Here is a 24,196-nt window from a genome sequence, read left to right as displayed (position 1 = left end):
AAAGAATTAAGTGCTACAACTCAAAATAAAGATGAATCGCATTTCATTTACTGCTAAGAACCAATCCAGTCAATCATGTTCAAACCACATGGTGCAGTCCTTCATGATTTTGTTCTATTGAAAAGAAAACCTCTCTTGTGTAAATGGGAAAATGATGCTGACCGATGGAAGATCCCATGAGATGGGGAAGGGGGTAGTGAAGAGGGGAACTGGATGAGTGACAAATTATTATGTCTTATTAGCATTATAGTACAGTCAGTTCATAATTATGGTTACCAGAAGTTATACAAAATATACAGGAGGCAGAGAGAATGTTTCTAGAAAATCTTTGAGAAAAGGTTGAATATAAAGGATTATCTGTTTGTATTTCCTTTTGTTGACTATTCTATCCCCAGGGGTCTAGAAGACTCTGTTACATAGTTGACGCTCACTATATATTTATTGAATAAATGCATGAATAAACAAAATCTCATACAACGTCTAAGGTACAAGTCCCTACCTGGCAGTCTATGAACTTAAACATTAAGAGAGCAAAAAGGTAACCAACCTCATTAACAATATCAAAGGGAAGTGGAAGGAAAAGCTACTGCAGTATAATTTTAGGCATAGTGTTTCTTCTTTCTTTGCTTTGCACTATTAATACAGTAACAGTACTTCTGGGGCTTACAGTATCCAGCTACAGCAAGTTCAAAAGTTTCAAACCTGTCAATCCTATTCAAAGTAAACACTTGCTAGGTTACTTTATTTATTTAATTTAAAAAATTTTTTTATTTTACTTTATTTATTTAATTCCCTGACCAGGGATCGAACCTGGGTCCTGGCAGTGAAAGCAGAGTCCTAACCACTGGAAATTCCCTTGCTAGGTTACTTTAGACAGGGTAGAGTATCTTCTAATTGTTATATGGAAGACTGATCTGTGTATATCACCATAACTTCTGAGAGTACAGCCGAAAGGTGCCAGACAGCAGGGTTTAATGAATTAAGCAAATTTTAATCCAAGGTAAAAAGGGATGTTCTGGTATAAACCAGGAGACAGTCATGGTACCATGACTCAGTTATCTACACGTTAGGATAATGTGCAGAGCTCTTAACAAGAACATAAGAAGAAAATGAGAGATCATAAGCACATTCTTAAGACTGAGGGTCTTAAAACATGTATCAGGTCTGCATTCCTCCTTGTATCCTTAGAAATTTGCAATGCCTTAGGGCACTCAAACATTTGTTCAATGAAGGAAAAAATTTACATCAAGAAATTTAAAAAGAGGAAACAGAAATAAGAAAGTATCACCAACAAGTGTCACAGCAATTTTCTGAGGTGAGAAACAAAAATTCTTTCAGCCATTATAAAAAGAATAGTATGAATTAGACTATAGATTCTCTTGTGACCCAGACATAAAGCTTATGTGAAAACACTCTTCAATATTTTCAGATTTGAAAATAGTCTTCTTTAAAAGAAAACAAAAAAACCCATACACATTCACCTTTCAAACCATATTTTAAAGACAGGTTCTAAATAAATTACTTAAACCAATCAGTAAACTGCCCATTTTGTCCCTCAAAATAATTAAAAGAAAACACAGGAAAAATTTTAAATCACTATATTATCAAATACTTCTTGAATATATCTTACTGAGAAAACCAAAGTAAACGAATTTCATGTATTTTGAAAATGCTATCAACACAAACTCATCCAAATATTTGTTAAATCAAAAGCACTAACCTGGGACTTCCCTAGTGGTGCAGTGCTTAAGAATCCACCTACCAATGCAGGGGACACAGGTTTGAGCCCTGGTCCGGGAAGATCCCACATGCCGCGGAGCAACTAAGCCCGTGAGCCACAGCTAGTGAGCCACAGCTACTGAGCCTGCACTCTAGAGCCCGCGAGCCACAACTGCTGAGCCTGCGTGCTGCAACTATTGAAGCCCACGCACCTAGAGTCCGTGCCCCGCAACAAGAGAAGCCACCGCAATGGGAAGCCCGCACACCACAACGAAGAGTAGCCCCCGCTCGCTGCAACTAGAGAAAGCCCGCGCGCACAGCCAACGAAGACCCAACGCAGCCAAAAATAAATAAATAAAAAACAAATTAATTAATTAAAGAAGCACTAACCTAGGTTCTAAAAGGCATTAAGAATCCCTTCAAAGGTTCCAGTAGGAAGAAAAGACAAATTATTCAAATGTAAATCAAAGTTGAGAAGTGCCCTGGCCTAAGAAAGTTTTATTAGCATTTTAGGGTCAATCTAAGTAGCTGAGATAGGAAAATGGGGGTGAAGGGTAGAGAAGCTTATGCAAATTGTGTTACCAGAGAGAACTTTATGATTCTGACAGATGAGACAAATATGGCCCTCAAGCTCACTTCCTTCAGGTAACCGTCACCTTAGATGCCTCTCCTGACTGCCCTATTTGAAAACTGCACTCCTCCCACAGGCTCCCCTATTCCGCCACCACCAACCATGTTATTTTTTTCCACAGCACTATCTCCAATACAACAGTTTATTATATATTTTACTTTTATCTGTCTCCACTAGAACATCAGCTCCAGGTAAGAGACCGTGTATTTCGTTCCATGCTGTATCCCCAGTGTTTGTGCCATGTACCTAAGGTGCTCAATTCCTAACAAAGCAGGGAAGAGAGAAAAGAACAGGAATTTCAGTTAAGCAACCATATGATGTGTTATAGGAAGGGCAAAGTTGGTGAACAAGGGGGATGGAAAGAAAAAGTGAAAAGGATAGGAAGGTACTGAATGTCAAGTTAAGGAATTTCTAATGTTACTTCACATACAATGGGAGATATATAGCTCACTTCTTCCAATCCAAGTGACAAGTTAATTAAACTTTATCCCTACAGGTCACAAGTATAAAACATTAATGCTGTTTCCTACCTTCTGCCAACGCAAAATATTAACGATGGTTAACAGTTTACTACTTAGATATTTGAAATATATCACTAAAGCCTAGTATTTCTTAACTTGAGCAGAACCTGATGATGTATCATATACAGATTATAAAAAGTGCCTATCTGCTTCTCCAAAAGAGCATGTATATTTTACCATTCTTCCTTTTAAGCGAATAGGAATGAACCGACTACCACAAAAAACTCGGTGCTCTTTGCAAAGGGAAGGAAATGTGGAACGAAAAGGGTCCAGCACAATGTAGCAGTAGCGCTAACCCCACACGAGGCAAGTCAACAAGTTTGACATCTGCAATTTCCTGACCAAGCACATCAAAGCAAACCAAGTTACAGTGCTTCCTAAACAATGAATGTTCAAACTTTTGTTTAGCAACCCATAAGATAAAAATGTTCACATAGTTCATTTCCTAAGCAATAACTCCATGTAGTTACCAAAAAGGTGACCCAAATTTCAACTCCAAAATATAGCTCTAAAAAGCGATGAAAAGCCAGCATCCTACCGTACAACAAAACTAAAGCTTTTATTTAAAAACCCGTTTGAGGGGGCTCCCTAGCACTCCAGCGGTTAGGATTCGGGGCTTTCACTGCTGTAGCCGAGTTCATTCCCTGATCAGGGAACTACAGACACTGCAAGCTGTGCAGCACAGCCGAAACATAAAATAGAATAAGAATGATAATAATAATAATAAAACCATTTGAAAATGCCCAGAAGATTTAAACTCCTTACTTCAAAGTAAAACTCACGTCATTATTTCAAAATATTAATGTAAAGTCACTCAAACTGGCCACTCAAGAGATCCTATACAACCCAAACAGTCAATAGCTTGCCTACTGGAAATAATGCCACCGATGTTACAACACTGCCTTAAATTACACACACAAAATAACGCAATAAAAATTTATCTTTTCTTGTATATAGCAGCTGATTAACTTCTAAGAGATCCCCGATGACCTTACTGAAGCCCAGTATTAAAACTACTAAGCTTGAGACTATTTTAAAGCTATGTAGCCAGCTTAAACATAAACATTGTACTACCTCAAACACATTATTCGTTTTGTTCCACGACAATGTATTGAAACTAATTAATCAAACAGCTCTATTCCTTTATCTGAATTGGTAAAGCAGCAGCCACTTACTGAAGGGGAATTTTTTTTACCAACCAAGAAAAACAGACACGTATAAGGTATGGAGTGATTAATTCAGGATGCTTAATGATTTGCTATGATACTCTCTTAATTTTATTCAATGAAAACAGTAGAAAACATTCGTGAGGCATTACTTATTAACGGCTACACATCACTTGGCTAACATGGCATGACATATTAAAGTCTCATGGCAGAATCTGCATAGAGAAACTCCAAAAAAGTTCACCTCTTGCCAATTTTTTCCCTTCACCTAAAGTAAAGAAATGCCCACTGCTTCGTGTATTTAGTTCTCAAAATAGCCCTCTAGGGTAAGGTTGTCAATAAAGACAGAGGTAGATCCCTGAGGCGTGCATGCTTACAAACACACAAAAATGAAACCTTGAAGCTGTGTCAAGTTTGCAAAGCCTGAAACAAGTTACCGCACTGAGTGAATTTCACTTCCCATCTTGGTTTTTATAAGAATAAAATACTGTACTTTAAGAACAAAAGGCATCTCATGCTGTTAGGATTAGGAACATCTGTGTCCTATTCATGACCATTTTTAGGAAAACTTCGAAGTCCATTGCCCAAGAAAAAAAATGCAATAATCAATATTGAACACAAAAAAAATGTTAATAATAACCTAGAATTATCCTTTCCAACCCCCATCACCTTTCTTCTGCTGTTCTTTGCATTTCACCAGTTTCTTAGCAACCATACAGGACTCAAGCTGGTAAGCACATAGAAAACATGAAAAAAGTTTTTTGGTTTTTTTTCTTTTAAGATCTAGAACCAATTGTACTAAACCTTGTTCTCTCAACCTAGGAGCCACTCAAGACAGGGGTCCAATTTAGATAAATATACCACCCTAAAGGTCAGTGACCAAATTTGGTCAACAGTGGTGCCATCACTGTCGTCATCATTCTTGTCACTGTCAGAAACAACTGTCACCTTGCCATTACCAGGAAGGGAGAGCAACTGGAATATTCCTTTTGTAAGTTCTATTTACAGACTACAAAGAGCCCAACATCATCTTAGTATGATCTTACACAACGGAAGAACCCGAAACAGAAAAGGCCTTCCAATAAAGAACTTTTTGATATTAAAAGCTGATAAAACACGAGAATTTGTAAGACCCTGCCTGCCGCATTTGCGAACAATTTCTAACTGCACTGCCAATGTCAGACATCCATTTATTTTCTGTACGCGAACGGCTTCAAATGTTTTATTTATAAATTTAAAATACCTAGGGAATCAAAAAAAAAAACACCCCCCCAAAACCCCACACAAAACATAAAGAAACAGCTTAAATCTCCAAATATAATGTTCTCACTCAATAGACATTTGTTTCCTGGTTTTTCATCTATGGTATAGTCTCAACTTTTTGGAAAGTAAATTTCTTTATACTTACAAAAGATATACATGCTGCCAACAATAAAATTCTAACTAGTAAGTCTTCAAACTGCTCAATCACAAGTTCCAGCAAGGTTTTTCCTGTTAGAAACAAACATATCTGTTGTAAATGTCATCTTAAGATCAGCACACAAAGTGGGGGAGGAAACGTGTTAAGATTACTCACCTTCTTCAGCCGGTAACTCTGTAGAATGTAGAAATTCACCAGGCAACGTGTCAAGAGGGGGGAAAAAAAACATTTTAGCACTCTGTCTTTACGGAAAGAATTACTAAATTATCACTGTCTTTGAAAGACGCACCTATAGGAACATTCAACCATATTTAACAGAAATCATACCAAAATGGTACCCCAAGAAAATATGCAGTATTTGTTGATCTACTCCAAAATGTGAAATCTCATCACCACCTAAGCAAGGCTCCTGAAACAAGGAGTCATTTCAGCTCTGACACCACTTCTGCCAGATGTGTAACTCTGAGTAGTACAAGAACGGTCAGAGGCATTCTCAACTACAACGCCTCATAAACCGGGTAGGGACGAGAAAATGTCTCGCAGGGCTCAACCCAGATGCAGGAGGCTCATCCCTCCCTCCGCCGGGGCCAGCTGCTGCTGGTGAGAAGCCGCGGAGCTAGCTGCGTGCGGGGAAGGTCAAGGGCTGGAGCCACGAGGAAGTCGAGAGGAGGCGCAGACCCGACGCCGGCGCCCCCAGCCTGCAACCCCTCTCCCGCGGGGCCGGCGCGCGGGCTCAACCCGCCGCCTGCAGCCCTAGGCAGGCGCGGAGCCGAGACCCACGAGGTGGAGCTCGGTCAGCCATCTTTCCTGGCTCTCGGGCCCGCGCCTAGCCGCGCGGCGCCGCTGCAGCCCCGGCGCCGGGCACCTACCGTTGGAGCCCCATCTCTCCTTGAGCCTCTTGACCTGCTCCAGGCTCAGCCCTGTGCTCTCGTTGACGCCGAAGTAACCCAGCACTTCCTCTACCGTCTTTGTGTGCGCGTTCTCCATGGCTGCGGGGGCCCGGCCGGCCTCGCCTCCAGTCCCCGCGGCCTCCTCGCCTCCGCCTCGCACTCGGGCCGCGGGCTCGTGCCACCCCGGGCGCCCAGGCGCGGACTGGCCTCTTCCCCTCCTTCTCCTACTCCGGCCGCTTCCGCCTCGCCGGGCGCTGAATCACCCCGCGCCCCCTCCCCCAGCAACCGCCCCTCTCGCAGCCCGGCCCTCGCCGGCGACCGCCCCGGGCACAGCTGGACGGTGGGGGGGCTTCCCGACCCTCCCTCCCCTCGTCAGAAGGGAGGGCCTCCTTCACCCTCAACCGCCCGCCGGGAGTGCAGGCCGCGGCCCCTAGGCCCCCTCCCCGTTCTCCTGAGGTGATTCTCGGCCCCGCCCGGGCCGGAGGAAGGGGCGCTCGGCCGACCCCTGAGAGCGGAACGGAGCAACGGAGGAGAGCCGGCGGGGTGATGCGCGGCGCGCTCGCCCTGTCCTCTCAGCTCTGCACCCCCGACAGCAGTGAAGGAAACCGCAGCGGAGGGGAAGGAGGTGGCGTCGGGGACGGCTCCGCGGCGGCTGCTCTAATAGCATTTATCCGCCGCTGCCTCCCCTCTCGCCGCCGCCGCGGCATGTGGACGCCGCTCATTGGCCGAGAGGGCCCAGCGCGGCGCGGGAGGCGCGGCCCCGCCCCCTCCCTCAGGCTCCCTCCCTCCTGCGCGACTTGCGCCCACGCGGCCGCGCAAGCCCCGCCTCCTCCCGCGCACCGCCCCCAGGAACCCGGATCGAAGCCGGCGTGCCCGCGCCCTGCGCGCTCTGACCGGCTGTTCGGCGGAGAACCCTTGGCCTTTCTTTGGCTAATGTGGATCTCGCTTCCCGCCCGGCTCGACCACCTGTAGACGTAGAACCCAGGGAGGTGGAGGGCTCACGTGGGCTCCATGCATTCGCTGCCCCAAGGGAACTGCCTACCCTTCAGAGTCGGCCTCGGGTTGGGGTGGGTGATTGGGAAGGCGAGGCCGAGGAACCTTACGAACTCGGTCGGCGCAGAGCTTCAACGAAGCGCGCTGAGGTTGGTGTCCTTGGCTCGTCCCCTTGCCCTCCACCCCCCAGGGCCGCACTCTGCAACCCAATCTGTGTACTTCAGAGCCCCTCTTAGGAACCGAGGGGAGGAATTCCGCAGTTCACTTCCCACACGGCCAAAATCCCTCATCTGTCGCTTCAGGAACACCGCATTCCATACTGTTTTTAATATCCCACACAGCCTTTGATAACATGTCTGCATGGAAGTCACAGATTGCGCTACTGTAACTGCTAAATAAGCGAGAGTTGTGCTAGAAGGCGCCTCGCTTGGGCATTGATTAAGGCTATTTTCTAGACCGCCCCTTTCCCCAATAGGGGAAAAAAGGACTTGAATCCAAAAATCTATTCTTAAACCACAGATAATTTGCTCTTGAGGTCTGTAGAAAACCTATCTCAACAAGGACCTACAGTATAGCACAAGGAACTCTTCTCAATATTCTGTAATAACCTAAATGGGAAAAGAATCGGAGAAAAAAACACATATATATATATGTATATATATATATAACTAAATCACTTAACTGTACACCTGAAACTAACAACATTGTAAATCAACTATACGCTAATACAAAATAAAAAGTAAATTAAAAAAACAGAAAACCTATGTAACAGCAAGATAAAGGGAATTTTGCCAATATCAAAAAATTAAACAGAGAAAGGGACCTTCGCATTGAATTCTTGAGCAAAAGGTGAACACATTCGCACCACAAAGGGCAGTTTTCTTAAGGGACTATGTTGCAGGATGAAGCATTTAGTCCACTTTTGTGTTTGGCTATGGTGTACCATCCACAGGAGCCAAGGCAGAACAAAAATCACCTCAGTTGTCCCAGATGGCTCAGCTTCAGGACTTAAAGTCCTTTAACAGATGCAAATCACAGTGCATTACCTAGCTGAAAAAATCAGGCACGTCATTTTATTTGTCATTTCGTTTAATTATTTCCAAGGAGTGGAGGCTGGTATACAGTTTTGATTGATACTTGGAAAAGGACCAACAAAACCCTACATGAAATAAACAAAAATTCTAGTGTATGGCAATGCACTAAGAGAAGCAAAGTGGAAACTGGTTAGGTCACAGGACTGGAGCCTCTTCCAGCAGGGACACGTGGCTGCACGGTGGGGGTGGGGGTGGTAATGGAGGACTGGTGGTTCTTTTCCCCCTCAGACCAGGTCTGCACCAGTTCTTACCAACTCTTCTGCCTCACCCCAGCGAGTGTAAAAGCACTCCAGGCAGGAGGATTGTTACCTTTCTCAGCCTGAAAATTATCTTGAGCATTTGACTTTGGATCTCCGTTCTGTGGCTTGGTCTCTGCCTGGGGTTGTAAGTGCTTCTGCTTCTTGAGCTTCTTGAGAGGTTCCTGATCTGTGCTTTTGTACTGAATGCTCTTCCCCAGATCTTCGAGCTCCTTGTTATTGTTCAGATCTCAGCTTACATGTTACCTCCTCAGAGATGTCTTGACTAAAAGGGCTACCCTCCCCAGTCACCCTCGCTATCACATTATTGTTTTATTTTCTTCACAGCACTTATCTCTGATGTTGTATTATTTGCTTAGCTGTTTACTGCCTGTCTCCACCTACTAGGATGTAAGCTCCATGAGAACAGCATGTCTTGTCTAGCTTGTCCATCTCCAGGATATAGGAGTCCCCTGGTATACACTCATCATTTATTGAATGCCTACTATTTGAGTGAATGAAAGAGCCCCACCATCCCTGATCTATCAGTGACTTGCAAAGGGCCTGGCTTTGAGAGGACCTCAGCAAATTTTTGCTGAACTCAAGTTTATTGATTTCCAATGTGTGATGTAAACCAGAAGGCCTCTGAACTACTCACCTCATGTGAATGGCTGTGAAGGTTAGGTTTAAAACAAACAAACAAACAGGGACTTCCCTGGTGGTCCAGTGGCTAAGATTCAGCACTCCCAATGCAGGGGGCCTGGGTTCGATCCCTGGTCAGGGAACTAGATCCCACGTGCTGTAACTAAAGATCCCGCATGCGGCACCGAATTTCCTGCGTGCCGCAACTAAGACCCAGTGCAGACAAATAAGTAAATATTAAAAGCAGACAAACAAAAAACAAAGTGCGGCAGCATTTTAGGTTTCTCAGAGACGAGTAATGTCTAAGTTCACATTGGTTGTGTTACCAGACTGTTCTCTGCAAACCTTCTATTTCCTGGAGGTTGGAATACAGGTATTCCTCAACGTACCATGGGATTACGTCCTGAAAAACCCATCATAAGTTGAAAATATCATAATTCGAAAATGTATGTAAGACACCTAACCTACTGAGCTTCATAGCTTAGTCTAGCCTACCTTCAACGTGCTCAGCACACATTAGCCTACAGTTGGGCAAAATCATCTAACACAAGACCTATTTTATAATAAAGTACTGAATATCTCATGTAATTTATTTAAAGTGAAAAACAGAATGGTTTTAAGTGTATCAGTGTTTACCTTTGTGATCTGCGCAGCTGATTGGGAGCTGCAGCTCGCTGCCGCTGCCCAGTATCTTAAGAGAGGATGGTACTGTGTATTGATAGCCTGGGGAAAGATCAAAATTCAGTTTCTACTGAATGTGTATTGCTTTCGCACCATCTTGAAGTTGAAAAATTGTAGGTCAAACCATCATAAGTCAGGGATGGTCTGTATTCCCTTAAACTGAAACAGTGTGCTTTTCAGCCTGGGGTTGGCCCCTTCTGTATCACATACTAATTATGCCCTTGGTTCCTCAACCCATTGGTGTCTCTGAAACCTGTTGTTTATTTATTTATTTATTTATTTTTATAATGGTCACAGTGGTTTCTTTTTTCTTTTTTAATTGGGGTATAGTTGCTTTACAATGTTCTGTTAGTTTCTGCTGTACAGTGAAGTGAATCAGCTATATTTATACATATATCCCTTCTGTTTTGGATTTGCTTCCCATTTAGGTCACCACAGACCACTGAGTAGAGTTCCCTGTACTATACAGCAGGTTCTCATTAGTTATCTACTTTATACATATTAGTGTATATATGTCAATCCCAATCTCCCAGTTCATCCCACCTTCCTTCCCCCCTTGGTGTCCATATGTTTGTTTTCTACATCTGTGTCTCTATTTTTGCCTTTCAGTGGTTCATCTGTACCATTTTTCTATATTCCACATATATGCAATATACGACATTTGTTTTTCTGACTTACTTCCCTCTGTATGACAGTCTCTAGGTCCACCCACATCTTTACAAATGACCCAATTTCATTCCTTTTTACGGCTGAGTAATATTCCATTGTATATATGTACTACACCTTCTTTATCCATTCATCAGTCGATAGACATTTAGGTTGCTTCCATGACCTGACTATTGTAATAGTGCTGCAATGAACATTGGGGTGAAACCTGTTATTTAGAGGTTGCCATAATTTAGCAAAACATAGCCTCCCAAAGGCAGAAAGATTTACTCTTATGTAGAAATAGACTTATGCTCAATGTATTTTATACACATGCTTCTTGTTAATAAGGTTAAACAAAGTAATAATGGGTTTTAGAAATACAGCTGACCCTTGAACAACACAGGTTTGAACTGTGTGGGTCCACTCACATGCATATTTTTTTCTATAATGAATACTGAAGTACTGTATGATCTGCCTGTGGTTGGTTGAATCCTCAGATTTGGAACTATAGATGTGGAGGAACTGTGTATGTGGGCCAACTCGGACTTTCAACCTCATGGAGCGTGGGCGCCTCTAAGCCCCCTGTTGTTCAAGGGTCAACTGTACTCTATTTTTCACCAAGGACTGTAGCTATTTTCAGTCGGTTGGGGACAGGGAGAGGAAAAAAGAGAAACTGTGATTCAGAAAGATGGATGATTTGATCAAAGAACCTCAGAGGAATTAATAAAGGAGGATATTATCTGGTAATAGGCAGGCTGGTTTAAAAAGCTAGGTAGACAGAAAAGGCCCAGTAGAAAAGAATGACACGCTAACTTCCCAACACTCTACAACCCTCCTGTAAGGCAATGGAGATGGTAAAAGGCAGTCTGTTCCATATTTGGACAGCTCTAATCATTAAAGCCATCTCATTCTGGGCTGAATCCACCTCCCACTAACAACTTCTCCTATACATTGGTTCTTGTTTAGCCCTTTGGAATAACTCTGAATAAGTTTAATCCCTCCTCTGTGTGCACTCTCTTCCAGTACTTCAAGATATTTATTGTGCTTTTTAAGAGTCTCTTTTCTCAGCTAAAAAGAACAGCTCTGTCTCTGAGCTGTGCCTTGTATAGCGGGAGTCTGCAACCCCTCAGCATCCTTGTCGTCCAGCCACGGAGACACCCAACACTGAAGACAGAAGTCTGAGAAGGATCTTGCGGTGGAGTTATCACTGTCCACCTTTGTTTCAGTGCTTTCCCCTGCACATTGTTGATTTGTGTTTTCAATTCAAAAATGAGTCCTGTATATATACACTGCAGTCATTTAATCTTCCCATCATCTATTTGCACTGTTGATTCTTTTTTTTTTTTTTTTTTTTTTGCGGTACACGGGCCTCTCACTGCTGTGGCCTCTCCCGCTGCGGAGCACAGGTTCCGGACGCGCAGGCTCAGCGGCCATGGCTCACGGGCCCAGCCGCTCTGCGGCATGTGGGATCCTCCCAGACCGGGGCACGAACCCGTGTCCCCTGCATCGGCAGGCAGACTCTCAACCACTGCACCACCAGGGAAGCCCCCTGTTGATTCTTTTTAACCCAGGCACTGAACTTTGACTGTAATGGAATGTTCTCCTGTTCACTTTGGCCCATCTTTGCAGTCCGCTGTGGTCTTCTGGAGTCTTCAAGTGATGTTTTAGCCATATGCCCAAACTTGGGTTACACACAAATTTGATAAGCATGACTTCTGTCAACTGCTATGAATCAACCTGACTACAGGTCCCAAAGTCATGAAAGTAAAAATCTTGTAATGCACTCTCTTGCCTCCTTACCTCCCGTAACACATTATTATACAGGTCATTCTTTTGGTTGAGCGCCTGATGTAGTCAGCATGACTTAAGGATCATGATATATGAAAAATACATATTTACGAACTAGACTCAGAACTGGCACAGTAAGGTGTTTACACTGAAAGGTAAGTGGGAATTAAGGCCATCCAACTTAGTCACATCTGCTGTCTTTTACTGACTCCGGAACACATGCTTATTGAGTAGAATGCCGGGCAAAATCACCTGCACTATTTACATTCTTTGTTCTGTAAATTGTTGGGCTGCCCCCTTACAGGCCTACAAGGCCTGCACTTGTCCAGCTTTAAGACCAAAGAAAGAGCCGAGTTTGCAACAGAGACATCAACGGTTTAATGGATAGGGGAGCTTACACGTCTGAAGTGAGGTCCTGGAGCGAGAACCCCACTGCGGGCAGGACATGGTGGCAGTCTTCACTCCTGAGGGGAATGGGAGATTGACGTCAGGTTGGCTCATTAGTTACCAGGGAAACCAGCAGAGGGGCATGCCCCTCACCATCCCTTTGATAAGGTATCACTAGCTGGGGCAAGTACATAGGAAAGTCAGTCATGTGTGTAGGGTATAGGTGAAGCTGGCACTGGTCGGGCAGGAGATGTACAGAGAGCAAGAGAACAGCCATCTTGAGTGGCCTGACCATACATAAATTAAAGTGTCTTAAGGTAATTTTGAGATGTTGGTCCACTGTATTATTATCTAGCCTACTTTTCTCTACTGGTCCATAAGAACTTAACGAGAGGACTCTGTCGAATGTGTTGCTAAGATCTAAGTAAATTGTCTACAGCAGTCCATATTCTAGTGATCTTTTCACAGACATGGGTCCCGTTTGGCATGGCTTGTGTTACTGATCACATTTCAGTGCCTAGTGACCACCACTTTTTCTACATGCCCACAAACTATAACTTTAACATCTGAGAATTTGCCAAACTTAACAGAATGTCTTTTCCAGAATTTGGCCCTCTCCCATTAATAAGCATTCTTCTGATGGCTAAGTGTCAAAAAACCAACTTATTAGCTTATGCTTATAAAAAAAAGGATTTATTGGGGAATAGACTCCAAATTCAGAACAGCTTGATCCAGGTGCTCAAATAAAGTAACTGAGAATCTCAAAGCAAAACTCTGTTTTGCTTTGCTTTTTATGGTCTTATGAATTTTCTCCAGATGGTAACAGATATGACCCCCAGCATCTCCAGTTTACAGTCCACCAAGTTCAGCAATCTCAATGAAAGGAAAGGGCTAATATTTTCTCTGGGTCATGTGTCCACCCCTGGAAGCAGGGATTGTGGTCAGCTCCACCTGAACTTCATGGACAGAGAGTAGGGGGAGAAGTGGGTCCCCAAAGCAGTGGTTTTCAAACTTCGGCATGCATCAACATCACCTGGGTGGCATGTGAAAACAGACTGCGGGATCCCTACCTCCAGAATTCTCATTCAGTAGGTCTGGGATGGAGACCAAGAATTTGCATTTCTAACAAGTTGCCACGTGATGTCGATGCTGCAACTTCAGGACCCACACCCTGAAAAACAATACCCCAGAGGAAGGTCCTGGTGCTGTTACCAGAAGGGGGGGGGAACAGATGTTGGGCTAGCAAAACCAAAGATGTGTACTTCACTGAGAAAAGTCAAAGATCTAACAGACTTGGAGGAAGTGGAGGTAACTAGCATGGAGCACTGGAAACCTTGTTTGGAGATGCCCTAGATTCTTCCCTTGTAGCTTTCAGTTTCATCTGCCCTATATCCACCACAACCTCCCCTCCGATTCTAAGCTCCTGCCACAGTGGATCATTACCTCTTCCTCTGCACCTCTGCTCAGAGGTTCCTGCTTGCATATGCCTGGTGAACGCTTAATTAGCCTTCAAAATGAAGGCTCAAATCCTACCCCATTTGGGAAGCCTTCCCTGATAAGGCCCCGCTCCATCACTTCCTTCCTCACCACCCAGAAAGTTACTTGCTCCTTCTTCTGTGTCCCACGCAGCACTTTGTATATCACTCAGCTCTACTACGGTAACTCAGGTTTACTTCTTACTTCTCTGGCTGATCCTTTTCAGCCTTCTTTTCACACACTTCCCCCTCTCCTACTCAACCTGAAATGTGCAGTGTCCTACCACTGAGGACTTAGCCTTCTTCTCTATCAGGATTTTGCCTTAGGCCCATTGGTTTAAACCACACCAAAATATTGATGACACACCCATTTGTATGTCCCGACTCCTACACCCAGCTCTCTACCTGACTTTGCCATTTGACTGGGGCTTGCTTGGACTCCTGTGAGAATGACGGGGGCGGGGGGCTGGGGCGACCCACCCTCGGAGAAGTGAGCCATGAATAATATACATCCGTTTGCGTATTCAGAGCAGAGACAACAGCATTCGGGTCAGAAGGAAGAGCAAAGGAGACAGACCCAAAGAGTACTCTTTTACCGCACTCATCACTAGCACTTACTCATCTGATTATAAACTCCAGGAGAGCAGGGATCATATGCATTTAGGATATATGCACAGTGATGAATGAACGTGTGATAATTATTTGCTTTAAGGAATTTGAGTGTCCCTTGTGTCCCCAGTGCCTAGCACAGTGTGGCCCATGTGGCAGGTGCTCAGTACATGTCTGTCTACCGCATCAATTAATGAGGCCCTTCGCTTCCTTTGCTATTACTGTTCTGGGGGGAAAAAAGTTGCCATTTAAAAAAAAAATTAAAGAAGAGAAACCCATACAGCACAGTGCCAAACAAAGTACTGTGGAATGGTTTTCAAAACCATAGCTCCCTGATGGGATAATGTAGTTTAAATATAGCAGCTATTTTTTCCCTCCAGTCGGTTTGTTCTTTGATTTTTGTGGAAAGATTTCAAAAGTTCTCCTCCACTGCCCTCCTTCCTCACCCCGCCCCGCCACCAAGGTACTCAGACCTTAAACAGCAAAATGCTTAAAATGCAGAGATGACAGGGCCTCCTGAACCTGGTAGAAAAATGAACAGTGATTAAATGTGATTTTTCATTTTAAACGATGAGTTCCCCCTTCCCTGCCAGGTGCCAGGGCGTTGCTCTAGCAGTAGCGGTATCACAGTGAGCAGGTAATCCAAGGACTGTGAATGCAGTGGATAGAGTTGCAGTGGACAAGTTCCTAGAACAGGATCTTTGTTCCCAAGCTGACCAGCTCACTCCCTGGATGTCCCACAATAGAAAAAAAAAAGGGGGGTGGGGTGGAGGTGGCAGAGGCATGTTTAGGTCTCCGACTGTGATCCCGCTGTAGTTAACCTGATAGTTCACAAAAGATCCCAGGAGGTTGGCTGCCCTCCCAAGTCACCTTGTGATTCTCTCCTGATTTTGGAGAGGGGGAGGGTGGGGGACACTGTGTATCCTGAGGAAAGCATGTCTGACAAGGCTGATCCGTGCCATCTGGGAGGATGCATCATGAGCCCCATCTGGCTCCAGCAGGCTGCCGAGGCTGAGGCAGTGGTCCTCTCCCGGCACACCCCGACCGTTCCTGTCCCTCTCCAGCCCGCTCAGCCTGCATCTTTCCCCTCTTCCTAGCCTTTGCCTTCTTTTCCACAATCCCTTTTGCTCCCTTCTCCCACCCGTGGCTTCTCTCCATCTCCCACCCCTCTGCGAGGTGGGGCTGATTGGGAGCGCTCTCACGCAGGCCCCTTGGGGACGTGCGCTCACGCAGGCCCCTTGGCGACAGCCCTGCTGGCTCACTTAGTCCTCTTGCACCACCCAGATCGTGTCCTGGAGACCAATAAACTCATTGTAAGGTCCTGTCTTGTGTCTCACTTGCTGGAGTCCAGAGGTACAAGACAACTGCCTCTCCTTCTCTTAGCTGCTTTCCACCTCAAAGGGTGGTACAACATAGGGCCTCTGCTTTACTCTTCGAGCTTAACGTTAGAAACTTCTCAGGTGGGTCCAATCTGCATAGATGGGGGATGGGTGGAGTACAAGAAAGCAGAAGCTTGGCCAGAATTGTTTGCAAACATTAGGCGTTTCTCTTCCATGACTCATCAGAGGACAGCAGAGTCCTCCTTCTTCCCGGAATGCCAACCCATAGCCAACTCCTACCCCCATCTTACCCCCAAAATAAAACAACCCACACATAGAGCTTTGTCCTCAAAAATCAGATTTCCCCCGAAGATCTGACATGGCAGCTTGGAGAGGGGGGCATTTTGAGGCCTCAGAAGAACAGCCTCTACGAGGATTCTCCGACTGGGGAGAGAGGTAGCTGCAGAAACAGCCTGGTGACTCAAAAGCAAAGAAAGTGTGTGTGTTGCTAGGATGGGTCTTTTCAAGAAAAGTGCCTTCACCCTCTCCTCACTTCCCCCAACCGTTCTACTTAGTACCTTCCTAATATAAAACCTGGCATAGACAACCTTTGGGTCGGTTAGAAAAAAATAGGCTGGATTTCCCTGGTGCTCCCAATGCAGGGGGCGCTGGTTCTATCCCAGGTCAGGGAACTAAGATCCCACATGAAAAAAAAAAAAAAAAAGCTGATGCAGATAAAAAGTAAGGAAAGGAGACAAAAAGAAAGACATCATTTATTTGACACACATTTGCCAAGCATGTGTTGTCTCACTCCATCCTTAGGACAATCCCATCTGATAGGTTACCATTATCATCTCTATTTTTCCAGACACAGCTAATTCTCAGAGAGGTTAAGTCATCTGCTGAAGTCATACAATTAGAAATCACTATTCAATAAGCAGTGTTGGGAATAGAAGATTATTTGTTTGGAGAAGAATTAGATTGGAGCTATTCCTCACACCATGAAATGCAATCAATTTCTTATGGGAAAGAGAGTTAAACAGTAGAAAAAAATTTGTAAAACAATTAAAAGAAGCAACAAAAGCATACATGTGTGGAAGGGAGATAAATTTCTAAGTACTTCAGATAAAGGAACATTTTAAATTTGCATAACAAAGGGCCATAAAACAAATGGAGGGAATATATGCACACAGTTTTGGAAAGAAACTAGATGATTGCTGAAAAAACTTCATGTTAGGAGTCTGATTCAATGACTGCATAAGTGCACTCAGAGAAAGACACATGCACATAGATCTTGATTGTAGCAAATATCTCTGTGGCTGTTCCCAGATCAGTCCCTACTCCCACTATGGTAGGATCATTCTGAGGCTCACAGAACTACACCCTCCTCAGGGTGGGGAAGGGACAGCTGATTAATTCACTGCACAGGCAGCCGAGAAAGAGGCAAAGCAGAAAGCTACATCCACTGAAAACTGCACAAGGAGGCTGCCGCCAGCAGAATGCAGTGACCTGAGCTGGAATTCTGCCAAGACAGTGGGATTAGATTCCCAAGCGCTGGCCAAAATGGGCCCCGGGATTTTTATTTTTATTCGTTTTCCATTACAACTGCACAGCAACACAAACAAGCCCCAAAACAATGTGAGCCACCGAGAGTCATTTTCCCTTGCGGGTGCCATCCCAATACCACACATGCTACTGACCTTATCTTACCGAAGTTTAGAATTGAGAGTTTGATTACTCACTTCCGTACCAACCATAATGGTAGAAAGGCATTATGATTGCCCAACCAACGCCACGTGCACAGAAAAAGGGATATAAAGCAAGACGTGCACGTGGAGCCCATTGTAACCAAGAATAAAAACTTGTTGGGACTTCCCTGGCAGTCCAGTGGTTGAGACTCCAAGCTTCCACTGCAGGGGGCACGGGTTCCATCCCTGGTGGGGGAACTAAGATTCCACATGTCATGTGGTGCGGCCAAAAAATTAAAAACAAACAAACAAAAAAACTTGAGAAGTCAGTGGAAATCTAAGAAAAGTTAGGTCTGGCTCTCCCAGTCCCCCAAGATCAGGGGCCTGTAGGCACTGGGAGTGAAAGATACCTGACAGCAGGCAAATGAATGTCAATTACAAAAGAGCACTGGGGTGGGGAAGGAAGGGAAGGGGCTTAGTGCATTAGACCCAGATTTAGGCTAATGATACTCTCAGAGGTAACTTTGTAGACGTCAGACATTAGGGATTTTTTTTTTTTTTTTGGCCGAGCCGTGTGGCATGCAGGATCTTAGTTCCCTGACCAGGGATTGAACCCGTGCCGTCTGCAGTGGAAGCTCAGAGTCCCAACCACTGGACTGCCAGGGAAGTCCCCAGGGATGTTTTAACTTGTGATTCGCCCTGTTCTAGCTACATGATTCCATGTTATCACAGGTCTTCAAAATACCACCTTTCACAAGTTGTGGGGAAACAAATTCAGACAACTGCAGCCACCTGGTAAGGAAAGCATGCTCTTAGACAAACTACTTAACCAATGTCCCCAGTTCCTCCCCGGTCAAATGTGGATAACAGAATCTACCTCATGTAGATTTCCTAAGTATAGAGCACAACGCCTGGTACAGCTGGTAGAGAGACACACCTTTGTCTTAGGCTCACCTTAAGATCCAGCCCTTTTAAAACAAAACATTTGGTTTAATCTCATAACAACAAACACATCATTAACATAACTGAGGATACAGGGGCTCCATATCCCCCTCTCCCTTTTAAAGAAACATGCTCGACATATAGAAAAAAGTACAATAATAATATAATATATACCCACCATCCAGTGTAAGAAATACATGATATGTACCATGGGAGTTCTTTGTGAGCTCCTTGAACTCACTCTCCACCTTGCTTTCCCAGTGATAACTTCTACCCTGAACTTGAAGTTTGTCATTCTCATGCATATTTTTATATTTTGACTACAGATATATAGATCCAAAAACAATTTTGCAAACTGTACTGTTTTGCATTTTTCAGATTTTACATAAACCTCACCAATTCTGTGCATGTCCTGCATCTTGCTTTTTTTACTTACCACTAATGAGTTTTTTTTTTTTTTTTGGTTTATCCACAAAGATATATGTAGCTCTGGTTACTTCATTTTTCTTGCTATGTAGTTACTTATATTTTTCAAATAAACAAGTAAAACCACACAGAAAAAGCTGAAATCCTCATTGTTCCCTTTCCCCTACAGTCCATCTTATAAGTAGTTTACAATGTTAGGCTTCCAAGGTAAAATCAAAGATGAGGATTTCACTTTCTCTCTCTTCCCAAAACACTTAGCTCTGTTTGTTTTTTCCTCTGCTTCCAAAATTGATGAGACTTCATTTAAAGCTGCCAAATTTCACACTGCAGGTGCCGGTAAACAGACTGTCTGGCTTGCACTGTAGAGAATTCATCTTCATGTAAGTCAGGTCCCACCCCCAATTTCAGACTGAGAAGGCTGCTCCTACCTGGAAGAAAGCTAAGCCAGCATTGCCATGAGGTCTGGCACTGCAGGGGACTTGGCTGATGACATTTCTCGATTGTCAGGCTTTTGATAGAGCCTTAGTATTAAGAGAGAATCAAGTAAAACCTGCAGGTCAGCAGGAATTTTTCACTCACTCCCACCCCCATCCCCCACTGGGAATATTTCAGTTATCTTAAAGGCAGAATGGTGTGAATGCCCAGACATCTGCTTATACACTTTCCTTTTGGTCTTTCCTCTGAGCTACCCCAATAATTCTTATGCTTTAGTTTGCTTGAGAAATACTGTTTGGGAGAGTTGTTTACATTGTCATATATATTGCACTTTGTTGGCAATTGAAGAGACTTTCCGAGGTGGTTTTGACTATAGTTAATTTTCACCTTGCTCATCATACACAATGTAATTCCTTTGTGTAAGTTTTCAATAAATGCTAGTTATTACTATTGTTATTGAAGTATATAACAAAATTTGCAAAAATATTAGAAGAAAAAACTCAATTTGTGGTATCATGGAAAATGGCCAGTGCGTATGAAGATGTTTTGGGTCTTCCAGATACTGTGCTCTAGGGTGGACCAGGTGGCCTGATGAGATGTGACAGGGGAGCCTGCCATGCCAAATGTGTGGGGTCTGCTACACAGCAGACAGGCTTTCACCTCAATTTTCGTTACTGAGCTAACCTTTGGCACGTGTATAACTGGATTGTACAGTGCCCTCCCTCTTCTTTTTTTTTTTTTTTTTTTTTTTGCCGTACGCGGGCCTCTCACTGTTGTGGCCTCTCCCATTGCGGAGCACAGGCTCTGGACGCGCAGGCTCAGCGGCCATGGCTCACGGGCCCAGCCGCTCCGCGGCATGTGGGATCTTCCCGGACTGGGGCACGAACCCGTGTCCCCTGCATCGGCAGGCGGACTCTCAACTACTGCACCACCAGGGAAGCCCCATCGTAACTATTTTAAAGTGCACAGTCCAGTAGTATTAACTAGGTGCACACTGTCGTACAACAGATCTCTAAACCATTTTCATCCTGCAAGACTGAAATTCTACACCCATTGAACAACACTGTCCCTCTTTCCCTTCCCCCACAGCCCCTGGCCACCACCATTCTGCTTTCTGTTTCTAAGAGTTTGACTACTTTATGTACCTCATATAAGTGGAATCATGCAGTACTTGTCTTTTTATGACTCGCATATCTCACTTAGCATAATGTCCTCAAGGTTCACATACACTGTAGCAGGTATGAGAATTTCCTTATGTTTTTTAAAATACTTTATTTATTTATTTATTTTTGGCTGCGTTGGGTCTTTGTTGTTGCGCGCAGGCTTCTCATTGCAGTGGCTTCTCTTGCTGTGGAGCACGGGCTCTAGGTGCGTGGGCTCAGTAGTTGTGGTGCACAGCTTAGTTGCTCCGCGGCATGTGGGATCTACCTGGACCGGGGCTCGAACCCATGTCCCCTGCATTGGCAGGAAGATTCTTAACCCCTGGACCACCAGGGAAGTCCCCAAAATTTCCTTATGTTTTTTAAAGGCTGAAAAACATTCCACTGTATAGATAGACCACATTTTCTTCACCTGTTCATCTGTTGACAGACATTTAGGTTTCCTCCCCCTCATGGCTATTGTAAATAATGTTGCAATGAACATGGGTGTGCCAATCTCTTCGAGATCCCATTTTCAATTCTTTTGGACATATCCCCAGAAGTAGGATTGCTGGATCATATGGTAGTTCTATTTTTAATTTTTTTAGGAGACTCTATACTGTTTTCCATAGGGGCTGCCCCATTTTACATTCCTATCAACAGTAGAGGTCCACCTCCTTTTGATCCTTGCCATATTGCCCTGCTTTGCCCCACCAGTTTAGTGAGCCCACCTTCCACCTGTTCTATCCTGCTAATTCAACTTGCTACACTATGTGCTCGGGGTTCTGGCTGCTCCACCCTATTCAGCCCCCTTGGTTAAGCCTCCGAGAGTGATTCCAGATAGAGCAGGGCTCAGGCAGAGACCCCAAGTTCCTGGTCACCAAACGATCTCACGTTCCCTATTGGTTACTTTTTACATTCTAGATCTGGGAAGCATTGCCACTTGTTTCTTATTTTCCTCCTCTTTCTTCTAGGAAGGGAGAGGTAACTGTCAGAAGGAGTTTGCTGGCCTGATTCTGTCATTTTTCTGCTCTTAAGGCCACTGAAGTGGGTGAAACTGGCTCTCAGAAGCCCAGGTGCACAGAATCTAAACTTTTAGTAGAAACTTCCTTTCTGTTCTCTTGCTTCTCAGGGTCACCTGTAGCTCTAGGGGTTTGATAGCACTGAGCTCTTAAAGGGAAAAGCCCAGAGTCATGCACAATTCAATTCCCAAGTCACAGAAGGATGGAGTCCTTGCTCAGATCTTTCCCTTAAGCTCCATATCGGACCAAAAAGTTAGAGTTTCTTTTTTTTGTACAACCACCCCATCAATGGGCAAGCTGGCTCACTGCTAATCCTGAGTTTGGGAATCCTGAATCATCTTCTAACCAGGGTAGGTCTAGCACAAGTAACTTCCCACCTATGCTTGATTCATTTGGCTTCAGCTGTAGATTTGACCTGCTGGGGTTCAGAGGTCCACCTTAGACTTGTGAGGAAGGGTGGCAGGTATGGGAGGAGAAATGAAGACCTTCAAACATTATTCTTACCCTCTGGAACCATATCCTCCAGTTCCAGTGATGGATAGAGTTGGAAAGAGAGGAGAGTGAAAAGGTTCAAAACAGTCTTCTCTCTTAGCCTGGAATTCTTGGGCTGAGTACTTATTGATGCTGTCTGCTGGAAACATGGGTAAGCTGGAACCTGTACCAATTAACTAACCTATCTCGATTTAGCCTTAGAAAAATGAGGTTTCATCTCTAAAGGGGGTTCATGATAAACCTAATTTCCCTCTCTGAATCTTAAGTTTCCACTAAAGAGACACCAGTTAGAGAATATGGGAATAGGTAAAGATAATGGGAATCTGATTCCATGGGGAGGTAGTAATAAATTTACTCATGTATGTCAGTCCCATGCCTTGAAAAATCATGTTGACCCAATTCTCTCTTTCCATTTTCATTATGATTGGTAGCTGTGATGGTCAGTTTTATGTGTCACCTTGGCTAGATTACAGTCTCAAGTTATTCAATCAAACATCAATTGTTGCTGTGAAAGTATTTTGTAGATGTGATTAACATTCATAATCAGTTGACTTTACTGGAGACATCACATGTCCTAATTTCAAATTATATTACAAAGCTATAACAATCAAAACAGTATAGTATTGGCATAAAAACTGACACATAGATCAGTGGAACAGAACAGAGAGCCCAGACATAAACCCATGCATAAATGGTCAATTAATTTACAATAAAGTAGTAAAGAATATATGATAGGGAAAGGGTAGTTTGTTCAATAAATGGTATTGGGAAAACTGAACATCCATATGCAAAAAAATGAAACTGGACCCCTATCTTACACCATACACAAAAATCAACTCAAAATGGATTAAAGAATTAAATTTAAGAACTGAAACTGTAAAACTCCTAGAAGAAACCATAGGGGTTATCTCCTTGACATTTTGGTCTTGGCAATGATTTTTTGGACTTGACACCAAAAGCAAAAGCAAAAGCAATAAAAGCAAAAATAGACAAGTGGGACTACATCAAACTAAAAAGCTTCTGCACAGAAAAGCAAACCATCAACAAAATGAAAAGGCAAGCTACAGAATGGGAGAAAATATCTGTAAATCATATATCTGATGCGGTGTAATGTTCAAAATAAATAAAGAACTTACACAACTCGATAGCAAAAAACCAAACAACCCAATTTAAAAATGAACAGAGGAAGTGAATAAACATTTTCCAAAGAAGGGATACAAATGGCCAACACGATATATGAAAAGGCGCTCAAAATCACTCACATCAGGGAAATGTAAATCAAAACCACAATGAGATTTAACCTCACAACTGTCAGAATGGCTGTCATCAAAATGACAAGAGACAACAGGTGTTGGTGAGGGTGTGGAGAAAAGGGGACCCTGGTGCAGTGTTGGTGGGAGTGTAAGTTGGTGCAGCCACTGTGGAAAACAGTACGGAGGCTCCTCAAAAAATTAAAAATAGAATGACTGTATGATCCAGCAACTCCATTTCTGGGTATATATCCAAGGGAAATGAAAACAGGATTTAGACCCTTGCACTCCCATGTTCACTGCAGCATTATTCACAACAGCCAAGATAAAGAAACAACCTAAATGTCTGTCAATGGATAAATGAATAAAGAAGATGTGGTGTGCGCACGTGCGCACGCACACACACACACACACACACACACACACTGGAATGGTATCCAGCCACAAGAAAGAAGGAAATCCTGCAATTTTCAACAATATGGATGGAACTTCAGGGCATTATGCTAAATGAAATAAACCAGATAGGGAAAGACAAATACTGGGTGATATCACTTATATGTGGAATCTAAAAAAAAAGAAAGTC

The 24,196-nt window shown here is 43.8% G+C and overlaps 1 protein-coding gene across 3 annotated transcripts in view; it reads right to left on the bottom strand.

Annotated features, from left to right (window-relative positions):
- Nucleotides 1–7,035, bottom strand: part of ATP2A2 (ATPase sarcoplasmic/endoplasmic reticulum Ca2+ transporting 2) — a 63,019-nt gene extending 55,984 nt beyond the window's left edge. For 2 of the 3 annotated variants that reach the window (XM_082641352.1, XM_082641354.1), the window contains exons 1-3: nucleotides 6,327–7,034; nucleotides 5,614–5,631; nucleotides 5,446–5,528 (exon numbers count right to left, since the gene is read on the bottom strand). In XM_082641352.1, the coding sequence (XP_082497478.1) occupies nucleotides 5,446–5,528; nucleotides 5,614–5,631; nucleotides 6,327–6,444 (219 nt within the window). In that variant the 5' untranslated portion in view covers nucleotides 6,445–7,034. Of the gene's footprint in view, nucleotides 1–5,445; nucleotides 5,529–5,613; nucleotides 5,632–6,326 lie in introns of all 3 variants that reach the window. The other variant, XM_082641353.1, reaches the window with a different exon arrangement.
- Between the last annotated feature and the right edge of the window lie 17,161 nt (nucleotides 7,036–24,196).

Source organism: Mesoplodon mirus (assembly GCF_964341445.2).
Source record: "Mesoplodon mirus genome assembly, chromosome: 13".
NCBI lineage: Eukaryota > Metazoa > Chordata > Mammalia > Artiodactyla > Ziphiidae > Mesoplodon > Mesoplodon mirus.
The sequence above is the reverse complement of the archived record's forward strand: the minus strand, read 5'-3'. Positions and strand labels throughout refer to the sequence as shown.